We start from the raw sequence: 20028 nt of genomic DNA, 5'->3' as shown, positions 1-20028 counted from the left end.
CTTCCAGTTCCCCTACTGTGCAGCACAGAACTCTTCCTGTACAACGACATCCCTATTCCTATTGGCCATCCTCTCTCCACTATCCCCATCCCCGACACCTCCTAGCCTCTGGTGACCACTATTCCACTCTTTACTTCTATGAGATCAACTTTTTTAGCATCTGCATATAAATGAGAACACATGGTGTTATTTTCTGAGCTTCACCTGTTTCACTAAACGTACTGTCTTCCATTGCTGCACATGACAGGATTTCATTCTTCCTTATGGTTAAATAATATCCTATTGTGCATATATACCACATTTCCTTTCTCCATTCATCCACTGACGGACATCTAAATTGACTCCATCTCTCAACTACCGTGAATTCTACTGCAGCAGACATGGGAGTGCAGGTATCACTTGGACATACTGACTTCCTTTCCTCTGGCCATACAACCACTAATGGAATTGTTGGATCAGATGGCAGGTTCTATTTCTAGCTTTTCTGAGAACTCCTATACTATTTTCCATTATTTTATTTTTTAAGAAATTGAATTTGTAACAGATACCAAAGAATCCTGCCCATTTGATGACTTTAGTTCAAAGACTACGAAATGCATAAGCACATAGTAACGACCATCTCACAGCTCTCTCCTGAGGAAAGGGCACATTAACATACCTTGCTTCCTCTGTACAGAGTTTTCCCGTGTGCTTTCACTAGCGGCAAATTTTTTCATTTTATTTTTTCTAGGATACTTGCACTAACATTTAAAAATTTTTGTTCTTTGCTTATTTAATTTGAAAGGAAGAGGCAGAGACAGAGACAGAGACAGAGATACTCGACAGACAGAGACAGCTCCCATCTGGTTGACTCCCCAAATGTCTACAACAGCTGGGGCTGAGCCAGGCCAGGCCAAAAGTCAGAAGCTAGAAACTCAATCCAGGTCTCCCACACGGGTGACAGGAACTCAATTCCCTCCAGCATCACCTGCAGTCTCCCAGGGTAGACATCAGCAGGAAGTTGAAATTGGAAGCAAAGCCAGGACTCGAACCCAGGCACTCCAATATGGGGTGCAGGCGTCCCAAGCAACATCTTAACCACTATGCCCAACACTAGCACCTGATGCTAAAATTTTACTGAGGCACAGAAAGTTTTTAAGTACCTAGGAATTTCTCTACTTCTGCTAAATAATACTCCCTATATTGTAATTGAGCATAACAATGGTTCAGTAGAAGAGAAACACAAAATTAACCTTCTTTTTAAATATCTTCCTTGACTAGTTTCCTAAAGACAGAAGATAATTACAATTACTACTACTTCTGAAAACCTGAAATTGTTAGGAAAACATGGCTACAAGAGTTTTAATTTGATGAAATTAAGATATTCGGTGCCTTTATAAAGCATAACAGAATAGGAACAAAACTTACTTCTAATCAGCTTTATTTGAATATGCTTTTCTTTTTCGCAATCCACTGCAGGTGTCACTACATCCTCCCACTTACCCGTCAACAAGAACAGTCAGCCAGGAGCAGACATGTGGCCTCGCTGCTGAGATGCCTGGGCCACACATCAGAGTGCCAGGGTCTGATCCTTGGCTCCGGCTCCTACCTCTAGCTTCTCACTGACACATTCCCTAGGAGGCAATGGGGATGATTCAAGTAATTGGGTTCCTGCCATCCTCATGGGAGACCTGGATTGTGTTCCTGGCTCTGGGCTCTGGCCTCGGCCCAGTTCCAGCCACTGCTGGCATTTGGGGAGCAAACTAGAAAACAGGAAATGTTCTGTGTGTCCGTCCACCTGTCAATCTCTCTCTCTCTCAAGTAAGTTTTTAAAAAAGAAAGAAAATCAATCTGAAGAAAAGTTACATATGTGTGGAGTAGTTGGTTGTGTTTTGCTAGCATAGAGGAGGAGGAAGAAATGGTTTTACCTTCCTTTCTTTGAGTCCATCGGTCAGTGGGAGCGCTCCATCACCAAATCGTTCTCTTTGCAAAAGGTATCGCAAGGCTTAAATGGCAAAACACAAGGTTAGCACAAAGAGCAGTGAAAGAACACTGTGCTGTTTTATCCCTCCAATTAAAAAAAACACACATTCACTGGGCAGCAACATATGTGGTGAAACTATTTAAACTATTCCACATCTCGCCTGCCAAAGTCAAATATCAAGACTGAGCCTGCCCCCGGAGCTTATAAAAATGCCTGCTGACTGTCAAATGCAGTATCAAAGGGAGAGATGACTACCAACAGTTCAGTGGTACTTTCCCAAGAATAGACTTTCTTGTTTTTTCATATATAGGAGGAAATTCGACCTGGAAAAATCAATGTGTTAAGTCCAAAAATCACATACACATTAAGGGTACCTTTTAAATGCTTCTGGAACACATGAAGACTTAAATACCAATTAACTGAGAAAGGTTTTTCTAAAATCTCTTCAGAAATGTATCCAATTCAAGTAGCTTTAATTTGCATTTTGCAGCAATGCACAAAACAATTACTTCATTGAAACAGAAAGCTTTCCTTTTATTAGAACCAGTAGTATTTTCCCCAAATCAGCCTCAGTTCAAGACAAAAATGCCTCATAGTCCAAAAGGCTGAAAGATGTCTGAATTTTAAATTAGCTTTCTAAAATCCATCGTTTAATAGGAAAGAGCTGCAAGAAAATCACTGTACTAACATCATGACCCACCAGATTAGAAAATCAATGTTTGATAAAAATAAGAGCTAGAAAAACAAATAAGCAAACAGAAGTGCTGAACAGAACTTAGAAACGCAGATTTTTTAAGGACACCAAAACTCATGAAAGTAAAAGCAATGAGGTCTTATTTGTGTGACCCGTAAAAATGTTGGGTCCAAATCTGTGATCTTTCTGCAAAAGGACCTGGCATGGTCACTGCTCTGGAAACAGCCCATTCTGGCAGAAGGCACTACGGTCCATCTGCTTACTCCAGGTTGCCCGGAAACTCTCACCATGTCCCATCTGCAGATCTAGAGGAAAGAACTTCTACCTAGGGCTTATTTTAGATGGATTTTGCACCGTTCAAAGGTGGGTGAAGGGTACTATGAAAACAAAAGATATACATGAGTAAATGTAATAAATGTTACTAACTTTATTAAGCGTTACTCTGCTTTGTATGTGAGAGTAATTCATTGCCGTAAAACGCACAGTTCATGGTGCACCAAGGACTTGTGAAGCCAGGTCTCATCTGGGCTTATCTACCACAGATAAAGGAGGTGCGGTGCCCTTGCCTGAATTTCAACACCCAGAGGACGGCGGAGAACCCTCTGGGAGTACGTAGAAGGGCATGATCACACCTCACTTCCCACATCGATTCCCGTGACCTGAACTTCTGTCCTACTCCCTGACAACCAAGCACATCGGGAATCTTTGGGTACACAGGATAAAGCCTGGGCTTTCACTTTCTCTTTCTTGTCCTATTTCTGAACATAGAGTTTCCTTAATGGCAAGTACCACATTACTCCCTGCTCTTTTATCAATACCACTCTTTTTCTTAAACCCAAATAGAATTAAAACTCTACAAACTGGTTTGCAACTTTCTTTTCCTACTTACTTTATATGGTAGGCAAAATAATGGTCTCCCAAAGCCGTCCAGGTCCTAATGGCCAGACTTGTGAAGATGCTAGGCTGCATGGCACTAATCAGCTGACGGTAAGATAAGGAGATTAGCTGGGTATATTGAGGGGCCCAACGTAACCACAAGGTTGTTTTTGTTTTTTAAAAAAGATTTATTTGAAAGTCAGAGTTACAGAGAGAGAGGGACAGAGGGAGATCCTCCATTCACTGGTTTTCTTCCCAGATGGCTGTAATGGCCAGGAGCTTCATCCAAGTCTCTCACGCAGGTGGCTGGGGCCCAAGCACCTGGGCCATCCTCGGCTGCTTTTTCTGGGTTATCAGCAGAAGCTGGATTGAAGGTGGAGCAGCCGGGACTCGAACCAGTGCCCATTTGGGATGCTGGCATCACGGGCACAGCTTTGCTCACTACGCCACAGCACCAGCCCCACAAGAATTCTTAAAAGTGGTGGAAGAGGGAAGGAGAAAACTCAGAGATGGAGATGTGATGATGGCAGCAGAGTAAGACAGACACTTAGGCATCTGACTCTGAAAATGGGAGAAGGTGCCATCTAAAAGCTGGAAAAGATAAGGAAAGAGATTCGCCCCCAAAGCCTCCGGAAAAAAGCAGCCTCCATGTTAGCAGAGAAACATCTATGTCAGACTTCAATTCTACAGCACTCTGAGGCACAATACATGCTATTCGCTTTGTAGCGATCTGTTACAATAGCAAGGTAATATGCTATTTTACAGATATCTCTCTCCATCAGTATTTATAGATCTCACCTTATTTTAATTGTGTATAATACATCTACTTCCTCCAGGAAAACCTGGCTGCTTCAAACTCAAACAGGGCGCTGAGAAAAGAGAATGACTGCTAAGGAAGCATGACTGAAAGGGAATTACAGCTAAACGTGGGAAACGTACTTAGAAATTTACCATCTTAACACCATGATCTGAAAGAGCTTTTGAAAAATCTAGCATAGATCTGTTAATATTGCCAGAAAGAGCAACAAACCATTCTACAGGTCTACTATACCTTAACCATGAATCCAAATCCACAGAGTTCAGAAAACAAAGCTTTTCCATACCTCTTTTGGTGGGAAAATCTAATCTGACCTGAATTCATCTGACAGCAAAATCTAACCTGAACCAATGTGAGGGTAATTGTCATTTTTATCCCTGTAGTGTGAATATTCACATATCTTGCTACAGAAACATTAATATGATTGTAGAGTGGTACCCCTGATCAAACAGGAAGTATTAGACAATATATGGTTTGTGCACCTTACTCTAAAGAGCAATAAAAAAGATAAATTCTAAAACACTCCTTTAAGTTTTCAAGACTAAAAAACTATATTCTAAGACAATTATCATTTTTAGTAGAAATTCCCCAACTTGTAACTGCTTTATCCTTCATTTAGTTTCTTTTATGTACTTTTATTTTTTAAAAAAGGATTTCTTTGAGGCTGGCGCCACGGCTCAATAGGCTTATCCTCCGCCTGCGGCGCCGGCACACTGGGTTCTAGTCCTGGTCAGGGCGCCGGATTCTGTCCCGGTTACCCCTCTTCCAGGCCAGCCGTCTGCTATGGCCCAGGAGTGCACTGGAGGATGGCCTAAGTGCTTGGGCCCTGCACCCGCATGGGAGACCAGGAGAAGCACCTGGCTCCTGGCTTCGGATCAGCGCAGTGCGCCGGCCGCAGTGCGCCGGCCGCGGCGGCCATTGAGGGTGAACCAATGGCAAAAGGAAGACCTTTCTCTCTGTCTCTCTCTCTCTCTCACTGTCCACTCTGTCTGTCAAAAATAAAAAAATAAAAATAAAAAAAATATTTTTGAGAGGTAGAGTTATAGACAGAGTGAGGGAGAGACAGAGAAGTCTTCCATCTGCTGGGTCACTCACCAAAAGGCCCTAAAGGCTGGAGCTGGGCTGATCTGAAGCCAGGAGCCAGGAGCTTCTTCCAGGTTTCCTATGTGGGTGCAGGAGCCCAAGGGTTTGGGCCATCTTCTACTGCTTTCCCAGGCCATAGCAGAGAGCTAGATGGGAAGAGGGGCAGCTGGGACTAGACCACTGCCCATATGGGATGCTGCAGGCGGAGGATTAACCTACTGGATCACGGCGCCGGCCCCAGGCTCTTTCATTTCATACAAGGCTGATAATTTTGTGGAGAAGAAAAACATGAATAAATGAAGAGAGGTTTTTGGGAGGGTAGAACAGCTAGAACTTGGTGATTGATACAGCTAGGAGATAAGAAAGAAGGAGGTGTCAAAAATGTCTCCCAGCTCAGGTTTCATCATCCACATGTTGGTGTTTCTATTTACTGAAAGGTGGAAGAGTAAGAGACTCCTACAGTGAAAGATTATTTTCTGATTTTTAAAAAATGTTAAGTTCAAGATGCCTGTGAGAAATTCAAGAGGTCATATCAAGTGAGCATCTGAACATAGGAAGGATGGTCAAAAAATTGTTGGAAAACTAAAATTAAAAGATAATTTTATTTTGGTGCAAAAATAATTTTTAAACCATACATGGTGTTTCATAATACATTTTCTTATGATCTTTTTGAAGATCCTTTATACGCATGGATTTCAAAATGCTCTGCACCAAAATTAACCTATGGTTTAATTCCATTTTCCACAAACTATCTGAAGTACCCTCAAATGAGCACAGAGTTCAGAAGGTCTCAGCTACTGACATAAACTTGGGATGGCACAAGGATACTACCTGAAACCCAGGCAATGGAAATTGTCATTGCAGTGTGCGTAAAGAGGAAGAAAGGCACATGATCAAGCTTTAAGAAGCATCCGCATCTGGAGGCTGGGCAGGATGAGGACCACGCAAAGGTGGCTGAGATGAGAAGTGGTCTGCAAGTTAGGAGAAACAGAAGCATGATATGGATACAGGAAAACAAGCAGAGGGGCCAGTGCTGTGGCAAAGTGGGCTAAGTCAATGTTTACAATGCTGGCATCCCATATCAGAGCACCAATTTGAGTCCTAGCTGTTCCACTTCTGATCCAGCTCCCTGCTAATGCACCTGAGAAAGCAGAGGAATAAGGCCCCTGCCACCCATATGAGAGGCACAGATGGAGTTCCTGCCTCCTGACTTTGGCCTGGCCCAGACCTGGCTTTTACAGCATTTTGGGAATCAACCAATGGGGGAAGAGCTCGCTCTCTCTCCCTTGCTCTCTGCCCCTCTCTAATTCTGTCACTTTGCCTTTCAAATACATAAATAAATCTTTGAAAAAAGAAAACTCGCATAAAGTATCTCAAGGAGGAGGTTAATTAGGAGCAGGCATCTGGATTTCCCGAGATGAGGACTAAAAACTGTCCACTGCATCTGCCAACACAGACATCACTGCTGAGCTTAGCCTTCATCGAGGGCTTGTTTGGGACAAGAAAACCAGACTGAAAGAAACGGAATGTGAATGGGAGGTGAGGATGGAGAAATCTCAGGTGAGTCTTTTGAAAACCATTCTCAAAATGGCAAACAAGAAAAATGGAGCAGGAGCTGGAGGGGGAGCATGAAGATCAAGGGTTTTGCTTCAGTTTGTTTGAGGCTGGCGAGAGGAGGAGTAGCTGAATGTGTCTGCCTGCCAATGGTCATGACCCTAGACCCGAGGGAGACCAAGGGCAGAGGGCAGAACCAAGTCCTGGGTGAAGACGAAGAGGATGGCATCCCGAACACATGCTGAGGGGTCCTGTCCTCACAGGAGAGGGGTCTACATTTAAGACATTAAGTACAGCTGTAGGCAGGATTTCAGAGTTGATGATGGGAGGGTAAGAGTCCTACATGGTAGTACCATAAATATATACCTGATACAGCTAGGACTTCACAGTAGTATGTTGTGTATTCTAATATCACTACTGGCTATATCTATTCTGTTTCTTTATCTTACAGTATCGATATATTTTTGTAAGCTGCCTTAAATCCTTTTGGCACAAAGCAGGCTACAAACAAAAATTTAAATGTGTTGAACTACACCATCCCAGATGCAAACAAAACTGAATCATATAGGATCCTTGTATTCATCTCTACAAAGCATTGCTTTCTGGATAAAGTACTTCTGCCTTAGTTTAGTGAAAAGTAAATTTGTAAATCAAGAATTCAATAACTTTGAAACACTTAAATTTCAACTAAAACTGCCTGCTTTTTTTCATCCATGAATTTACAGGTACTATGCTAGTCTAAAATTTCTAAGGAAGCGAGGCAACAAATATCTTATTCTCTATTACATCCCAGCTGTTTAGCTCAGATATAGGTATATAGATAAGCTAAGCATATATAAACAAACAAGATCCTGTCCTCTTTTTGAAGAATGTTTACATATTTATTTCATCCACATGAAAGGCAGAGAGAGACAGACAGACAGAGATCTTCCATCTGCTGCACCAGAATGCCCACCGCAAATCCCTGTCCTTTTTTAAGGCATTTCCCTACTAGTATGCTCTGTCTTTCTGACTAGAATAGTTGCTCTCTATAAAGCAGACAACATCCTCAAGACACAAGAAAGCTAATTTCCATTAGCAAAGCTGAGCCCTTCTAGTCTTACTCTCCTGTCTCATTGATTGGTTTAAAAAAGATATTTGGGGGTGGATGTTTTGTGCAGCATTAGGGACACCTATCCCATATCAGAGAGCCTGGGTTTGAAGTATGGCTCTAATTCCAGCTTCTTGCTAGTACACACGCTGGGAGGCAACAGGTGATGGCTCAAGTACTTGAGTCCCTGCCACCTGTGTGGGAGATCCACATGGAGCTTAGGACTCCTGAACTTCAGCCTGGCCCAGTGGTAACAGCATTTAGGCAATGAACCAGCAGATGGAAGAAATATCTGTGTGTGTGTGTGTGTGTGCACACGCATGCATCTTTCAAATAAAAATATATAAATGAGTTTTACATTGTTCTATAGAAGAACAAACTGCATCATAATTCCCTGAAAAGGGTTTTGGATACAAAATTACTACAACTTGGATACAAAATTACTACAAAGTGTTAGGTAACCACTAACACTTTCCTTTTAAAGTCTCAGTAGGCTACATCTTATAACAATGTAGTAAGCCAGAGTTTCTACCCTACAGACAGTAAACAACAATTTAAGAGAGCCTGGTATTTTATACATGGTAAATGCATAACAAATATTTGCTTTTAGAGACTCAATCAGTGTGTTTACACATGGATCAAGGCAACCTTTGGCTCAAACACCTGACTTACAAATAATCTCTACACCAACAACTGCTATCTCCTGGATATCCTGTCACAGAAGACTTCACCAACCACTACAGAAGGTTGAGGGAAAACAAGCTTGCACTGAAACCTTGACAAAGCAACCACCATGAAAGATCTACACCACCCCAAATCCCAGCCCTCTCAGCCTTCACCGCTGCACAGAGAGCAACTCCTAATACCATCGAGGGAGCTCACCAGCCTCTTCTCAATACTGAATATATCCAATGCATTGAATAAACATAGTAGGCTGGCCTAGAAAGCCACTTATTATTTACAGTGTTGTTCCTAGTAAGAGGATGTACTTACTAAGTCACTGATTCAAAACATGAACTCCTAGAGGTCATATGACTAGTCACTGTATCCATAATAACCACTGTACTGAGCTGGCTTGACCTTAAATTACAATCTGTAGGCCGGCGCCGCGGCTCAATAGGCTAATCCTCCGCCTAGCGGCGCCGGCACACCGGGTTCTAGTCCCGGTCGGGGCGCCGGATTCTGTCCCGGTTGCCCCTCTTCCAGGCCAGCCCTCTGCTGTGGCCAGGGAGTGCAGTGGAGGAAGGCCCAGGTGCTTGGGCCCTGCACCCCATGGGAGACCAGGAAAAGCACCTGGCTCCTGGCTCCTGCCATCGGATCAGCGCGGTGCGCCGGCCGCAGCGCGCTGGCCGCGGCGGCCATTGGAGGGTGAACCAACGGCAAAGGAAGACCTTTCTCTCTGTCTCTCTCTCTCTTTCACTGTCCACTCTGCCTGTCAAAAAAAAAAAAAAAAAAAAATTACAATCTGTAGGCTTCCAAATGCTATAGAAGATTTCTAGTGCCTGTAGTAAAAGGTAGTTGCAGACACAAAAGCAAAGTGTCTTCTCAGAAACTCCTCTACAGAATCTGCTAATGGGATTTCCTAACACTGAAGAACCTTTTATCACATGTCACTTCACAAATGCTAGACAACCCATGGAAGAATCGATCCTTTCTCCCTGGGACGTGCAGTCAGCTTTTGATGCAGTCGGGGACAGGAGGCTTCATGGTGTCGGTTTTTGATGACTTGATAATTTCATGCTGGAACTTACTAAAAGTGCACTCCCTCTTTTGATTGTGAGAATTCTGTAAAAGGGATATTACTCATTGTAGGGAGAGCAGAAGGCGTGCAAACACCACATAATAAATGCCCAGTAATAGCCATTTAGCTCCTTTTGTAACCACTGTGGATTTTTTGAATGTACTTTTCATAATTACCAAAATTCTCATGAAATATTCTAATGGATACTTATTATAATATCAGCAAATAAATTTCAAACCCCCAGGTACTACAATAATTTATGCCACATTATTACATGACATATAGGTCATTCTTGATAAAAATTATTTATTCCATTAAAGTTTATTATATTTTGTGAAAACAGCCACCGTTTTTAAAGCGAATAGTAGAAATTGAGTTCAAAGTATGAAACCTGTTTTTACTGAGAACACTTAGTGCCTAAGATCAATGAGGGACCACATAATTAAATAAAGAGGATGTATACTAAAAATATTACTCTGGAGATAATAAGTTTAACTTATTTTGAAAGTACTAATAACTGGCATTCTTTATTGGGAATGAAAATGCTGTTCAACTCAAAAATTTAAATCCTTAGGTTATGTTCGAGATCAGTTATTAAATGTATTATTAGTTACTCCACCAGTTAACACATTGTTATCATGTTGACTTATTAATAGCAAAAGAGAATTCTTTTCTTTAAGTAATAAGCAGAAAAACTACATCCACAGAACAAGCTCAAGTTTACTACATTATAATAAAATGTAACCAACTCAAATTTTTAAAACTGTTAATGACCACATGAAATACGGAAATTTATATTTTAGTTATGTTATGTTCCAATTCCTTTCAGGGCTTTATCATACAACCTGCTCTCCTATACTTTGAGAGTTTGTGATCACTATATGCATGCATTTCCCAAGAATCTCTAGAATTGTAATTCCCCTGCAACTTTTTGAGAAAGATCATTCCTCATACCTTAAAGAAAGCATTTTTCCAGGAGCACAAGGTCAAAGACCAAGCAAAATGACTAAATAATTGCTCTTACTCCTCTCCTTCAGACAGCTTCAAACAGTGGAGCTGCGCTGACACATTCCTTTCATACTGCAGGCAGACAAGAGTTATTTTTCCAGAGTCTACTACTTTGAGGCTACAAGTAAGGTTTACTGAGTCTTGATCACAAATGAAAAATTAAAGTGCTAGTTCCACAAACTAAACTTACATACAACTGTAAAAACAAGTAAATAATAAATCCACATATTCCTTATCTAATCTTAACAAACATTAACACATTATCACATTTGCTTCCATTCTTTCTTTAAAACAGAAGAAATAGTTCTACAAAGACCTGAGGGAGCTCCACTTTAGGAGTTAGCTTCTATTCCAGAAGTCCATACTGTTCATTCCCAGGCATGTCCTTATACTTCTATATAATTCTGTTACATGTGTGTGTTAACAAACAATGTATAATACTGTATTATCTCAAAAGTATGTATAAATGCACCTTACAATATACTCAAATATCTTTGGACAGCTTGCTTTTTTCAGTCAGCATTATAGTGGCCAGCACTGTGGCGTAACAGATAAAGTCGCTGCCTGCAGTGCTGGCATCCCATATGGGCGCCGGTTCGAGTCCTGGGTGCTTCACTTCTTGTCCAGCTCTCTGCTGTGGCCTGGGAAAGCAGTGGAAGATGGCCCAAGTCCTTGGGCCCCTGTACCTGAGCGGGAGACCCGGAGGAGGCTCCTGGCTCCTGGTTTCAGATCGGCAAGGCTCTGCCCGTTGTGGCCAATCGGGGAGTAAGCCAGTAGATGGAGGACCCCTCTCTCTCTTTCTTTCTCTGCCTCTCCTCCTCTCTTTGTATAACTCTAATTTTCAAATAAATGGATAAATTTTTTAAAAATCAATATTATATGCTTGAGATGTATCCATTTGGATAAGTATAGATCCAATCCACTGATATTAACCTAGGGGCTGAGCAGTCAATAGCATGAATGAACCAGTTTACCCATTTTCCTACTAATATACAGCAAGATTTGCGACACTTTAAAGAGCTATTAGAATCAGCCTTGTTATACGTTTCCTTGGACAGCTGTCCTAAGTTTAGTTACAAAATTCACTGTGGGAGAAAGGCACCCTGGAGTGAGTGGAAGCCCACCCACATGCTGTTATTAGGTCGAAATCACCACATTCCCAGGAAGAAGGTCTGGTGAACTCAAGTACTGTGTGAGGGCTTGGAAGGAAAATACTGAAATCACATCATAAATAACAGAAACAGGAGTTGATCACTTTGTAGAATTAATGAGGCTAAAGCTGATCTTCTCTCAGTGCACAATTCACTGGCAGCCAACTGAACCCCTACCAAAAGACCCTCGTCTTCTTAGAGAGGGTCAGAAATTGCACATTCCCTTCACATTGAAAACCATACAACAGCCCCCAAAAAAAGCACTCACTGCCTCACTGATTCAAATATTTTTGCTCTACCTGCTTGGATCAGTTAGTTCAGCTAAATGCAGACAGGCATCGGGACATAAACTAAAGATGTCGCAGGAGATGGGGAAAGGAAAATAAACGCGCTACTGAAGAGAACCAAGTTTCCTGTTATTTTATTTGTGGTTATCAAGCACTTTAAGGGCTGACCATCAACAATCTGTTTGGGGGCTTTCTTATTACTGATAACTGCCTTATTCAGTCATCAGTGAAGAAGGGTTAAGAGAACAATCTGTCTCAAACAAATTCTAGCAGGATATCTTCAAAAAGTTTGTGGAAAATGTGTATTATTGAAAAATCTATGCACGGATTTTGAAATTATTTGAAGCAAAATATATCTTTTCTTAATAGTGTTTTCTCTTTGTGTATTTTTTTAACTTTTTTTTTAATTCCACCTTTCCACGAACTTTTTGACGTACCCACACAGATCCCTAACACAGTTGAATACGTGGTAGATTTAATCTCACAAAGTTACAAAAAGAGCTAAGTGATTTAAAAGTCATGGAAATCCTCCCAGCGTTCCTCTGGGAAAGGGGTTCAGCTCCAGACCACATCAAAGCAGGACTTCTCTTGCACCATCTTGCCAATCACCTTGCTACCTGCCTGCCTTGTTTTCCACCCAGACCCTAGCTCGGCTCACTTTCATGCAGGATTATAGGCTTTGACAAGTCACTCGCAGTCTTTGGATACAGCTGTAGAATGGACCCAGCAGTGACTGCCTTAAGCCTGTGTTTTCCAAGAAAAGATTACTGGTAGTCTTTCCACCTAATCGCACAAGAACTAAAATAAGATCTCAGGGAAGGTTTAAGCATGCCCTTTGATTCTGCAACCATCAAAATGCCCAGTGTTTCAGATAACAACCTATGTTCTGAAGAACTGCAATGTGGGGAGAAGGGATTCCATACTACACTGTGTACATCAGGTTAAATAAAATAACTGACCTGCATAATGCCACTAAAAAATTTCCCCAAATCACCTGTTTGGTACTTCATTTTAGGGAGCATTATGTTTTCAAATCTTAACACTGTGATGTCATTTTGAGCTTTTCTTCTATAACTGTGATTCTTGAATCTGCCAAAACTAGTCATAGTTTCAGGACTAACAAATTTAAACTAGATATGCATTCCATCAGCATGTTTTCCACATTAAAATGCCCAACGGAGGACCCAAGTTACTACAAACCAACCTGAAATCATATTTCCTCTACATACAAGCCTATGGATCCCCAGAGTATCTGAAAACTCTCTCTTGACTTAAGAAGTCAAGAAGTCCCTTGCTTAAAATATTCAGTTACTGTTCCCTCCACTTAGGGCAAAAAGTCCATTTGGGTCAGGATGTAATAGAAGAAAAAATTGTAAGCATTGTTGATGTGTAGTGAATATTCACCAGGAGCCAAGCACTGTACTGATACACGAAGCATCTCAGGCAAAACCACGGACGTCAGGAAAGCATTTTATATTTTATCCCCCATTTAGAGATAAGGGCTGAGGTGCAGTAACTTGCCGAAAGTCAAAGATGCAAGCCTAGAATCTTCGCCAGTATCCCTTACATTACTAAGGTTAAATAGTGCAACTGACTGCAAAAGTGAATTTTTAACTATTTTAAATTCTTCTAAGTATTCATTAACTTAAAAAATCAACTGATCATTTCAAATCTCTCTCTCTCTCATACACACATACGCGCGCACACACACACACACGATCTTTGGCCAGGGTTTACTGATTTTCTGTGCCTGCTCAGAAAAAAAAACGTATCACACAATTGTACTGCTTACAGCTGCGCGAAGAACATTTGCTGCCAACCAATGAACACCACGGCAATCATGTAAGGGTCTTCATTTGGGCATGGGAGTGCCTGCCTTCCCCATCCCACGCCGGAGAGAAAAGACCTGGATCTGCCACCTGGACCAGGGTTTTCCTGTGTTCCTGCTCGGCGAAGCCCTGAGCAGCGGCGTTTGCTCCAGCCCACGGCTGCAGCCTCTGACCATCTGCTCACCAGAACTTGGATCACTTCACACGCTACAGGGCTTGGGTAAGCCACTCATTCTCAACATCAAGGTCAGTCTCTTCTAGCCCCGCTGTGGTCCGCCCCTGGCGGTGACCTGCACCCAGGGGCAAACCCGCCCGGACACGCACCCAGGGTTCCTGGCCAGGGACCCAGGTTAATCCGCTCAGCGCCCGGTGCGGCTGTCCCACAGATCCTCGCGAATGAATGGGTGGAAGGCGGCGTGGGTGGAGGCGGGAGGAGAGGGCATGATGGAATCTCGGGCGGCTGAGACCACTGCAGAGGCGTCCTGCCTCCGGCGGGTGGAAGCCGGCAAAGGCGAGAACTTGGCGCCGGTGCCTAGCGGCCGCGTCGGAAGCTCCTGGACCAGCAGGCGCCGTCGGTCGGACCGCGGCTGGGAAGGGGTGGGCGCGCTGTCGGCCGGCCCCCAGCAACCCGCTCCCGGGCCTCGGCCAGAGTCTCCACCCCGCTCCCGGACCCCCGCCTCCCGCACACAGGCGGTCCCAGCCGATGAGCCCTCCGAAGCCGAGGGTCGGCTCGGGACCCGCGCTAGCTCACCTGACGCTCCACCGGCAATACCGCGCTCTGCATCCGGCAGGAGTCCCGCAGGTCCGCGAGATCAGCTGATTCACGGGGGGCGGGGCCTCCTGGCAGGGGCGGGGCTGCAGGGCGGCTGGCGGGCGAGCGTGGGTGAAGGCGGGAGGAGACAGCTCCCGGAGCAGTGAGGGTTACACTAGGAGACGACCAACGGCGTCTGGTATGGATCAAAATTACTGAGGATGCGTAGGGCACTACATGGCAACGCTCTCGGGAGCACGGCCCTTCCCTCGGCCAAGGCGGAGCCGCCAATCCTAGATCGCGCTTCGGTGATGACGTCATATGGAGTCGTCGGGGCCTAGCTACCCGAACGCTTCCATGGTAACGGAAAGCGCAGGGGCAGGGGCCGGTGATTTGGCCCTGCAGTTATATTGTGAACACCCTCAAACTGCAAGAGCGGGTAGTATAAAGTGAAAACACTAACATATCTTCAGATTGGCTTTGTAGATTTTAGCCTAACGAGGATCGCTTTCCGCCCCTAGAGTGACGTCATCTCCACGCGGCGCCGGTTTGTCAGATTGTATGTTTGGTACCTACTTGCACCCCCCAAAGGGTGGAATGAAGCGGGAGGAAAGGCACTGGCCCCCTCTTCGATGCCTGCAGGACTTCCCGATATCCCATATGAGTAAAATCAGTTTCGCTTGCCCCTCACAGTTCTGCAACACTCTGTCGCTGCCACAGCTACCACCACCATCCATCCTGCATCCCAAAGCCCTCCTGTGAAGATTTTTCTAGAACCTCCATTCCTGGCACATGGTGGATGCGATCTAGCTGCTGCCAGGTCGAGTGCTGTCGCTGCATCTGTAGACCTAAATTTATGCCACCAACGGTGCCTGAGTAGCTGTGGCCTCGCATTGACCAACACCCTCACCTCAATTGCCTCCCCAGTGTTCTGCCCACCTGCAAAGCTTATTCTGCAACAGTGCAACTAACCTAGTCCACAACCTCCCCACTGCACAAAATCACAAATTGGCACCACTGCAAGCCAAAAGTGTGTCTGTCTTGGGGGAGACTTAGGTGTAGCCAGGCCAATGTCACTGAACCTAAGATAGTGATATTTACACATTGCTACTCATGATATCTCCTACCCTGCTACCCTCCTATTCCCAACTCTCACACTTCCGAATTTACCCACTCACTTCCTCTGTAAACATTCAAAGAAAAAATAACTTCATTCTAACGTTTCTAAACGAGATGAGAAACCACTAGAAGTGAATTTCCTTAATTCCTACCAACAACTATTGCAAAACCTACCTGCAACCTCAGCTTCCTCTCCTTCTCCCTTTCCTTCTAGAGGGGTTCTGCCCTCTCAAGGTTAACCCCTCCACCTAAACTCAGGATCCTTTCGAATCCCCTTGGAGACTCTGCCCCATTGTTTGTCCTTTCTCTTTGCCCGATGTTCATCCTTGGCCTTTCTTATCACTTAGTCTCCGGCAGGTACTAAGCCTGCTCCTATCTACCTTGTCTTCAATTTTTTTTCCCTGCCCTCCTTGCCTTTGCCCTCATTTTCTATCTCTGCTTTCTGGCTTCCCAATCTTCCTCACCCTGAACTGTAATCCCTGATTTTTGGGGTCTTAGAATTAAGCCATTCTATGCAACCTCTTAAAAAAAAAGGGGGGGGGTGATCTTTATGTACTTATTGGAATGATCTGGAAGTTAGATTGTTAAGAGAAAAACAGGGTACAAATAGTGTGTATACGTTTCAATTGGGCATTATGTATGTGTCTTCAGGAGAAAGATGATAGATACATACATGAAAATGACACATATCCTTAGATCTGCATATGTTAGCTCTGAAAGATATATTAAACAATTGAAAATAAGAAAGGGAAGAAAACTACTAGTGACACTATACAATTTGGTGCTCTTTGAACTTTTATTTTTTTAAATATTTATTTATTTATTTGAAAGGCAGAGTTAGAGGCAGAGAGAAAGAGAGAGAGAGGTCTTCCATCCACTGGTTCACTCCCCAAATGGTCACAATGGCCAGTGCTGAGCTGATCTGAAGCCAGGAGTTTCTTCCAGGTCTCCACAAGGTTGTAGGGACCCAAGAACTTGGGCCATCTTTTACTGCTTTCCCAGGCTGTAGCAGAGAGCTGGATCAAAAGTGGAGCAGCTGGGACTCAAATTGGCACCCATTTTTTTTAAAAAAGATTTATTTATTTATTTATTTGAAAGTTAGAGTTACACACAGAGAGAAGAGAGGCAGAGAGAGAAAAAGAGATCTTCCATCTGCTGGTTCACTCCCCAACTGGCTGCAATGGCCAGAGCCACGCTGAACCGAAGCCAGGAGCCAGGAGCTTCTTCCAGGTCTCCCACGCGGGTGCAGGGGCCCAAGGACTTGGGCCCTCTTCTACTGCTTTCCCAGGCCATAGCAGAGTGCTGGATCGGAAGAGGAGCAGCCAGAACTAGAACCAGCACTTCAGGCCAGGGCTTTAACCCACTGCGCCACAGCACTGGTCCCCAGCACCCATTTTATTTTTATTTATTTTTAAAACAAACATAAGGGGCCGGTGCTGTGGTGCAGCGGGTTAGAGCCCTGGCCTGAAGCTCTGGCATCCCACATAGGCACCGGTTCATCTGCCCCTGAAATTCATGCATGAACTGAGAGCCTACTGCATAGTTACTTTGTGCCAGGCAGTGTTCCAGGTGCTGGAGGAACAGGTTAATGAACTCCCACTCTGCTGGCATGGAAGACATCTCCAGAGCTGCCAGCCAGCCATCTCCCTCTATGCTTACAAATGCTACTCTTGACATCAAGAGAGGACTCTGCTTCCTCTTTCCCAAATACGGGCTGGCCTGGTGATTTTTTTTTAACTAATAGAATATGGCAAAAATGAAGTTCTAGGGCTTGTGAACACATGCTTTCAAGAGAACTTACAGATCCATGTCCTTGAAAAGCTAGCTGCCATGCTGAACAAAAACTGCGGCTGTATTACAGATGAATGAGAGGCGATGTCAACTGAGGGGTCACGTGGAGCAGCGCTGATGGGCCAGACAGCACTGAAGCTTTCTGGGAACTTCCAAGCCAGCCCAGTCACCAGCTGGATGTTGCTGGGTGAATGACAGCAGCCAATGCCAAGTGGGGCAGAAAAATAACTTAGTCAAGCCCTTCCTGAATTCCCGACCCAGATTCCTGAGAAATAATACGTTGTTGCTGTAGGTACTAGGTATTGGGATGGTTGGTGATGCAGTAATAACTGAAACAAGTGACAAGCGTGGGAGATAATAAACAGATATAAAGTAGTGATGATTGGAGTGAAATAGATATGTTGAGATTCAGTCTTTGTCTACAGCTCTTGTCTCTTCCATTGAGGAACAATGTTTTTTTTTTCCTTCATATTATTGTTAAACTCTTTTATTTAGAATAGGGTTAACTATATGATCATTAAGTAAACTGAAAATAGACCTTTATAAAAGTTAAGAGTGGGAATGTGAGAGGGAGGAGGAGGAAGGGTCAGAGCGTGGGTGGGAGGTGTTACTATGTCCCTAAATCTGTGTATATAAAATACATGATACAGTCGGCGCCGCGGCTCACTAGGCTAATCCTCCGCCTTGCGGCGCCGGCACACAGGGTTCTAGTCCCGGTCAGGGCGCCAGATTCTGTCCCGGTTGCCCCTCTTCCAGGCCAGCTCTCTGCTGTGGCCCGGGAGTGCAGTGGAGGATAGCCCAAGTGCTTGGGCCCTGCACCCCATGGGAGACCAGGAAAAGCACCTGGCTCCTGCCATTGGATCAGTGTGGTGTGCTGGCCACGGCGGCCATTGGAGGGTGAACCAACGGAAAAGGAAGACCTTTCTCTCTGTCTCTCTCTCTCTCACTGTCCACTCTGCCTGTCAAAAAAAAAAATACATGCTACTTGTATAACTTGAATAAAAATTTTTTAAAAAGTAATGATGAAGGCTATAAAAGAGACAAAGTAGTGTGATAGCTAAGAGACTGTGTTCAAACTTCAGCTCCAGCACTTACTAGCGTTGTAACTGTGCTGTAAGTTAGCTCACGGCTTTGTGCTTCAGGGCCCTCACCCAAGAAACAGATGGTAATATTGCCTACTTCATCGGGTCACATGAGCATTAAATTATCTAATATGTATAAAGTGCTTAGAATGGTTCCTGGTACATAGTTCATGCTGTATGTATTGTTGTTGTTAACAATAAAGCAAGGCAAAGGAATAACAGGAGAAGGGTGCAATTTTATATGCAGTGGGTAGGGAAAGTGCCTCTTCTAAGAAGACATCTGGACAAAGACCCGTGAGGGAGCAGAGACATAAATCCAGTGAACATCTGGCCCTACAAGCACAAGGCACCAGTAGGCACAAAGGCAAGAAGACCAGTGCTGTATGAGATGAGGCTGAGAGAGGCTGGGGGAGGCTAGAGCTAAATGAGAAAAGTATAGAAACATAGGGGGTAGGGTCAGTAGCTACTGATCTGGCAGAGGGGCTGGACCATTTGGACAGTGGAAAGAACTGTGAGTTGATCTGATACAAGTAACCCTGGGAGGGCTTTCGGCAGAGGATGTTGTCATCTGGCTTCCTGTTTTAAAGGGATGACTCCTGTGCAGCATGAACAGAGTGTAGGAGTGGAAGGATAGAGCCAGATCAGTAAGAGGCTTTTGCAGCAGAGTCACGATGACCTGGCCTGGGTACAATGGAGAGAAGGTGAAAAGAAGTTAGATTCCAGATGCATTTTGAAGTGAAGGACTACCGTATTTGCTCATGGGTTAGACATGAGCTTTGAGATAAAAAGATAACCTAAGGACTGAGTTATTGATAAAGATGAGCTGTCTTTTACCGAGATGGAAAAAGAGTATGTTTGGGATCAAGCATCAAGCTTTCAGATTTGGACATGCTCTGTTTTGTGTGGTTATTGGACATCTGGGAGGAGGTGTCAAGTTGCATACAGGAGTCTTGTGTTGAGATATAACTTTGAAAGTTGTTGGTAGAAAAGAGAAGCAGTCTGAGGTCTGAGTCCTGAACCCTCCTCTATTTAGAGACTGAGGCGAAGGGGAGGATCTAGCCCAGGATTCTGCTGGATTCTCCAAGGAAAGAACTAACTTGTGTTCAGAAAGGAGGCAAAAATAGCTAGCAGGGAATGACTCGAAGGGAGGGGTGGTAGAAAATGACCTTCCAATGGTTATGTAGGGATCTGT

General features: G+C 44.0%; 1 protein-coding gene across 9 annotated transcripts in view; it reads right to left on the bottom strand.

Annotated features, from left to right (window-relative positions):
• The window catches only part of ALS2 (alsin Rho guanine nucleotide exchange factor ALS2), a 73883-nt gene extending 58893 nt beyond the window's left edge, over nt 1-14990 (bottom strand). For 4 of the 9 annotated variants that reach the window (XR_007920607.2, XM_008258976.4, XM_008258979.4 and 1 more), the window contains exons 1-2: nt 14845-14989; nt 1908-1984 (exon numbers count right to left, since the gene is read on the bottom strand). Coding sequence is in view for 6 of the 9 variants with exons in the window: in XM_008258976.4 (XP_008257198.2) it covers nt 1908-1927 (20 nt within the window). In the remaining 3 variants the exon portion in view is untranslated. Of the gene's footprint in view, nt 1-1907; nt 1985-3546; nt 3639-14056; nt 14381-14417; nt 14809-14844 lie in introns of those variants that run through there. The other 5 variants (XR_011387160.1, XR_007920608.2, XM_051849282.2 and 2 more) reach the window with 4 other exon arrangements.
• Between the last annotated feature and the right edge of the window lie 5038 nt (nt 14991-20028).

Source organism: Oryctolagus cuniculus, chromosome 3, assembly GCF_964237555.1.
Source record: "Oryctolagus cuniculus chromosome 3, mOryCun1.1, whole genome shotgun sequence".
Classification (NCBI taxonomy): domain Eukaryota; kingdom Metazoa; phylum Chordata; class Mammalia; order Lagomorpha; family Leporidae; genus Oryctolagus; species Oryctolagus cuniculus.
This window is presented reverse-complemented; position numbering and strand designations above follow the sequence as displayed.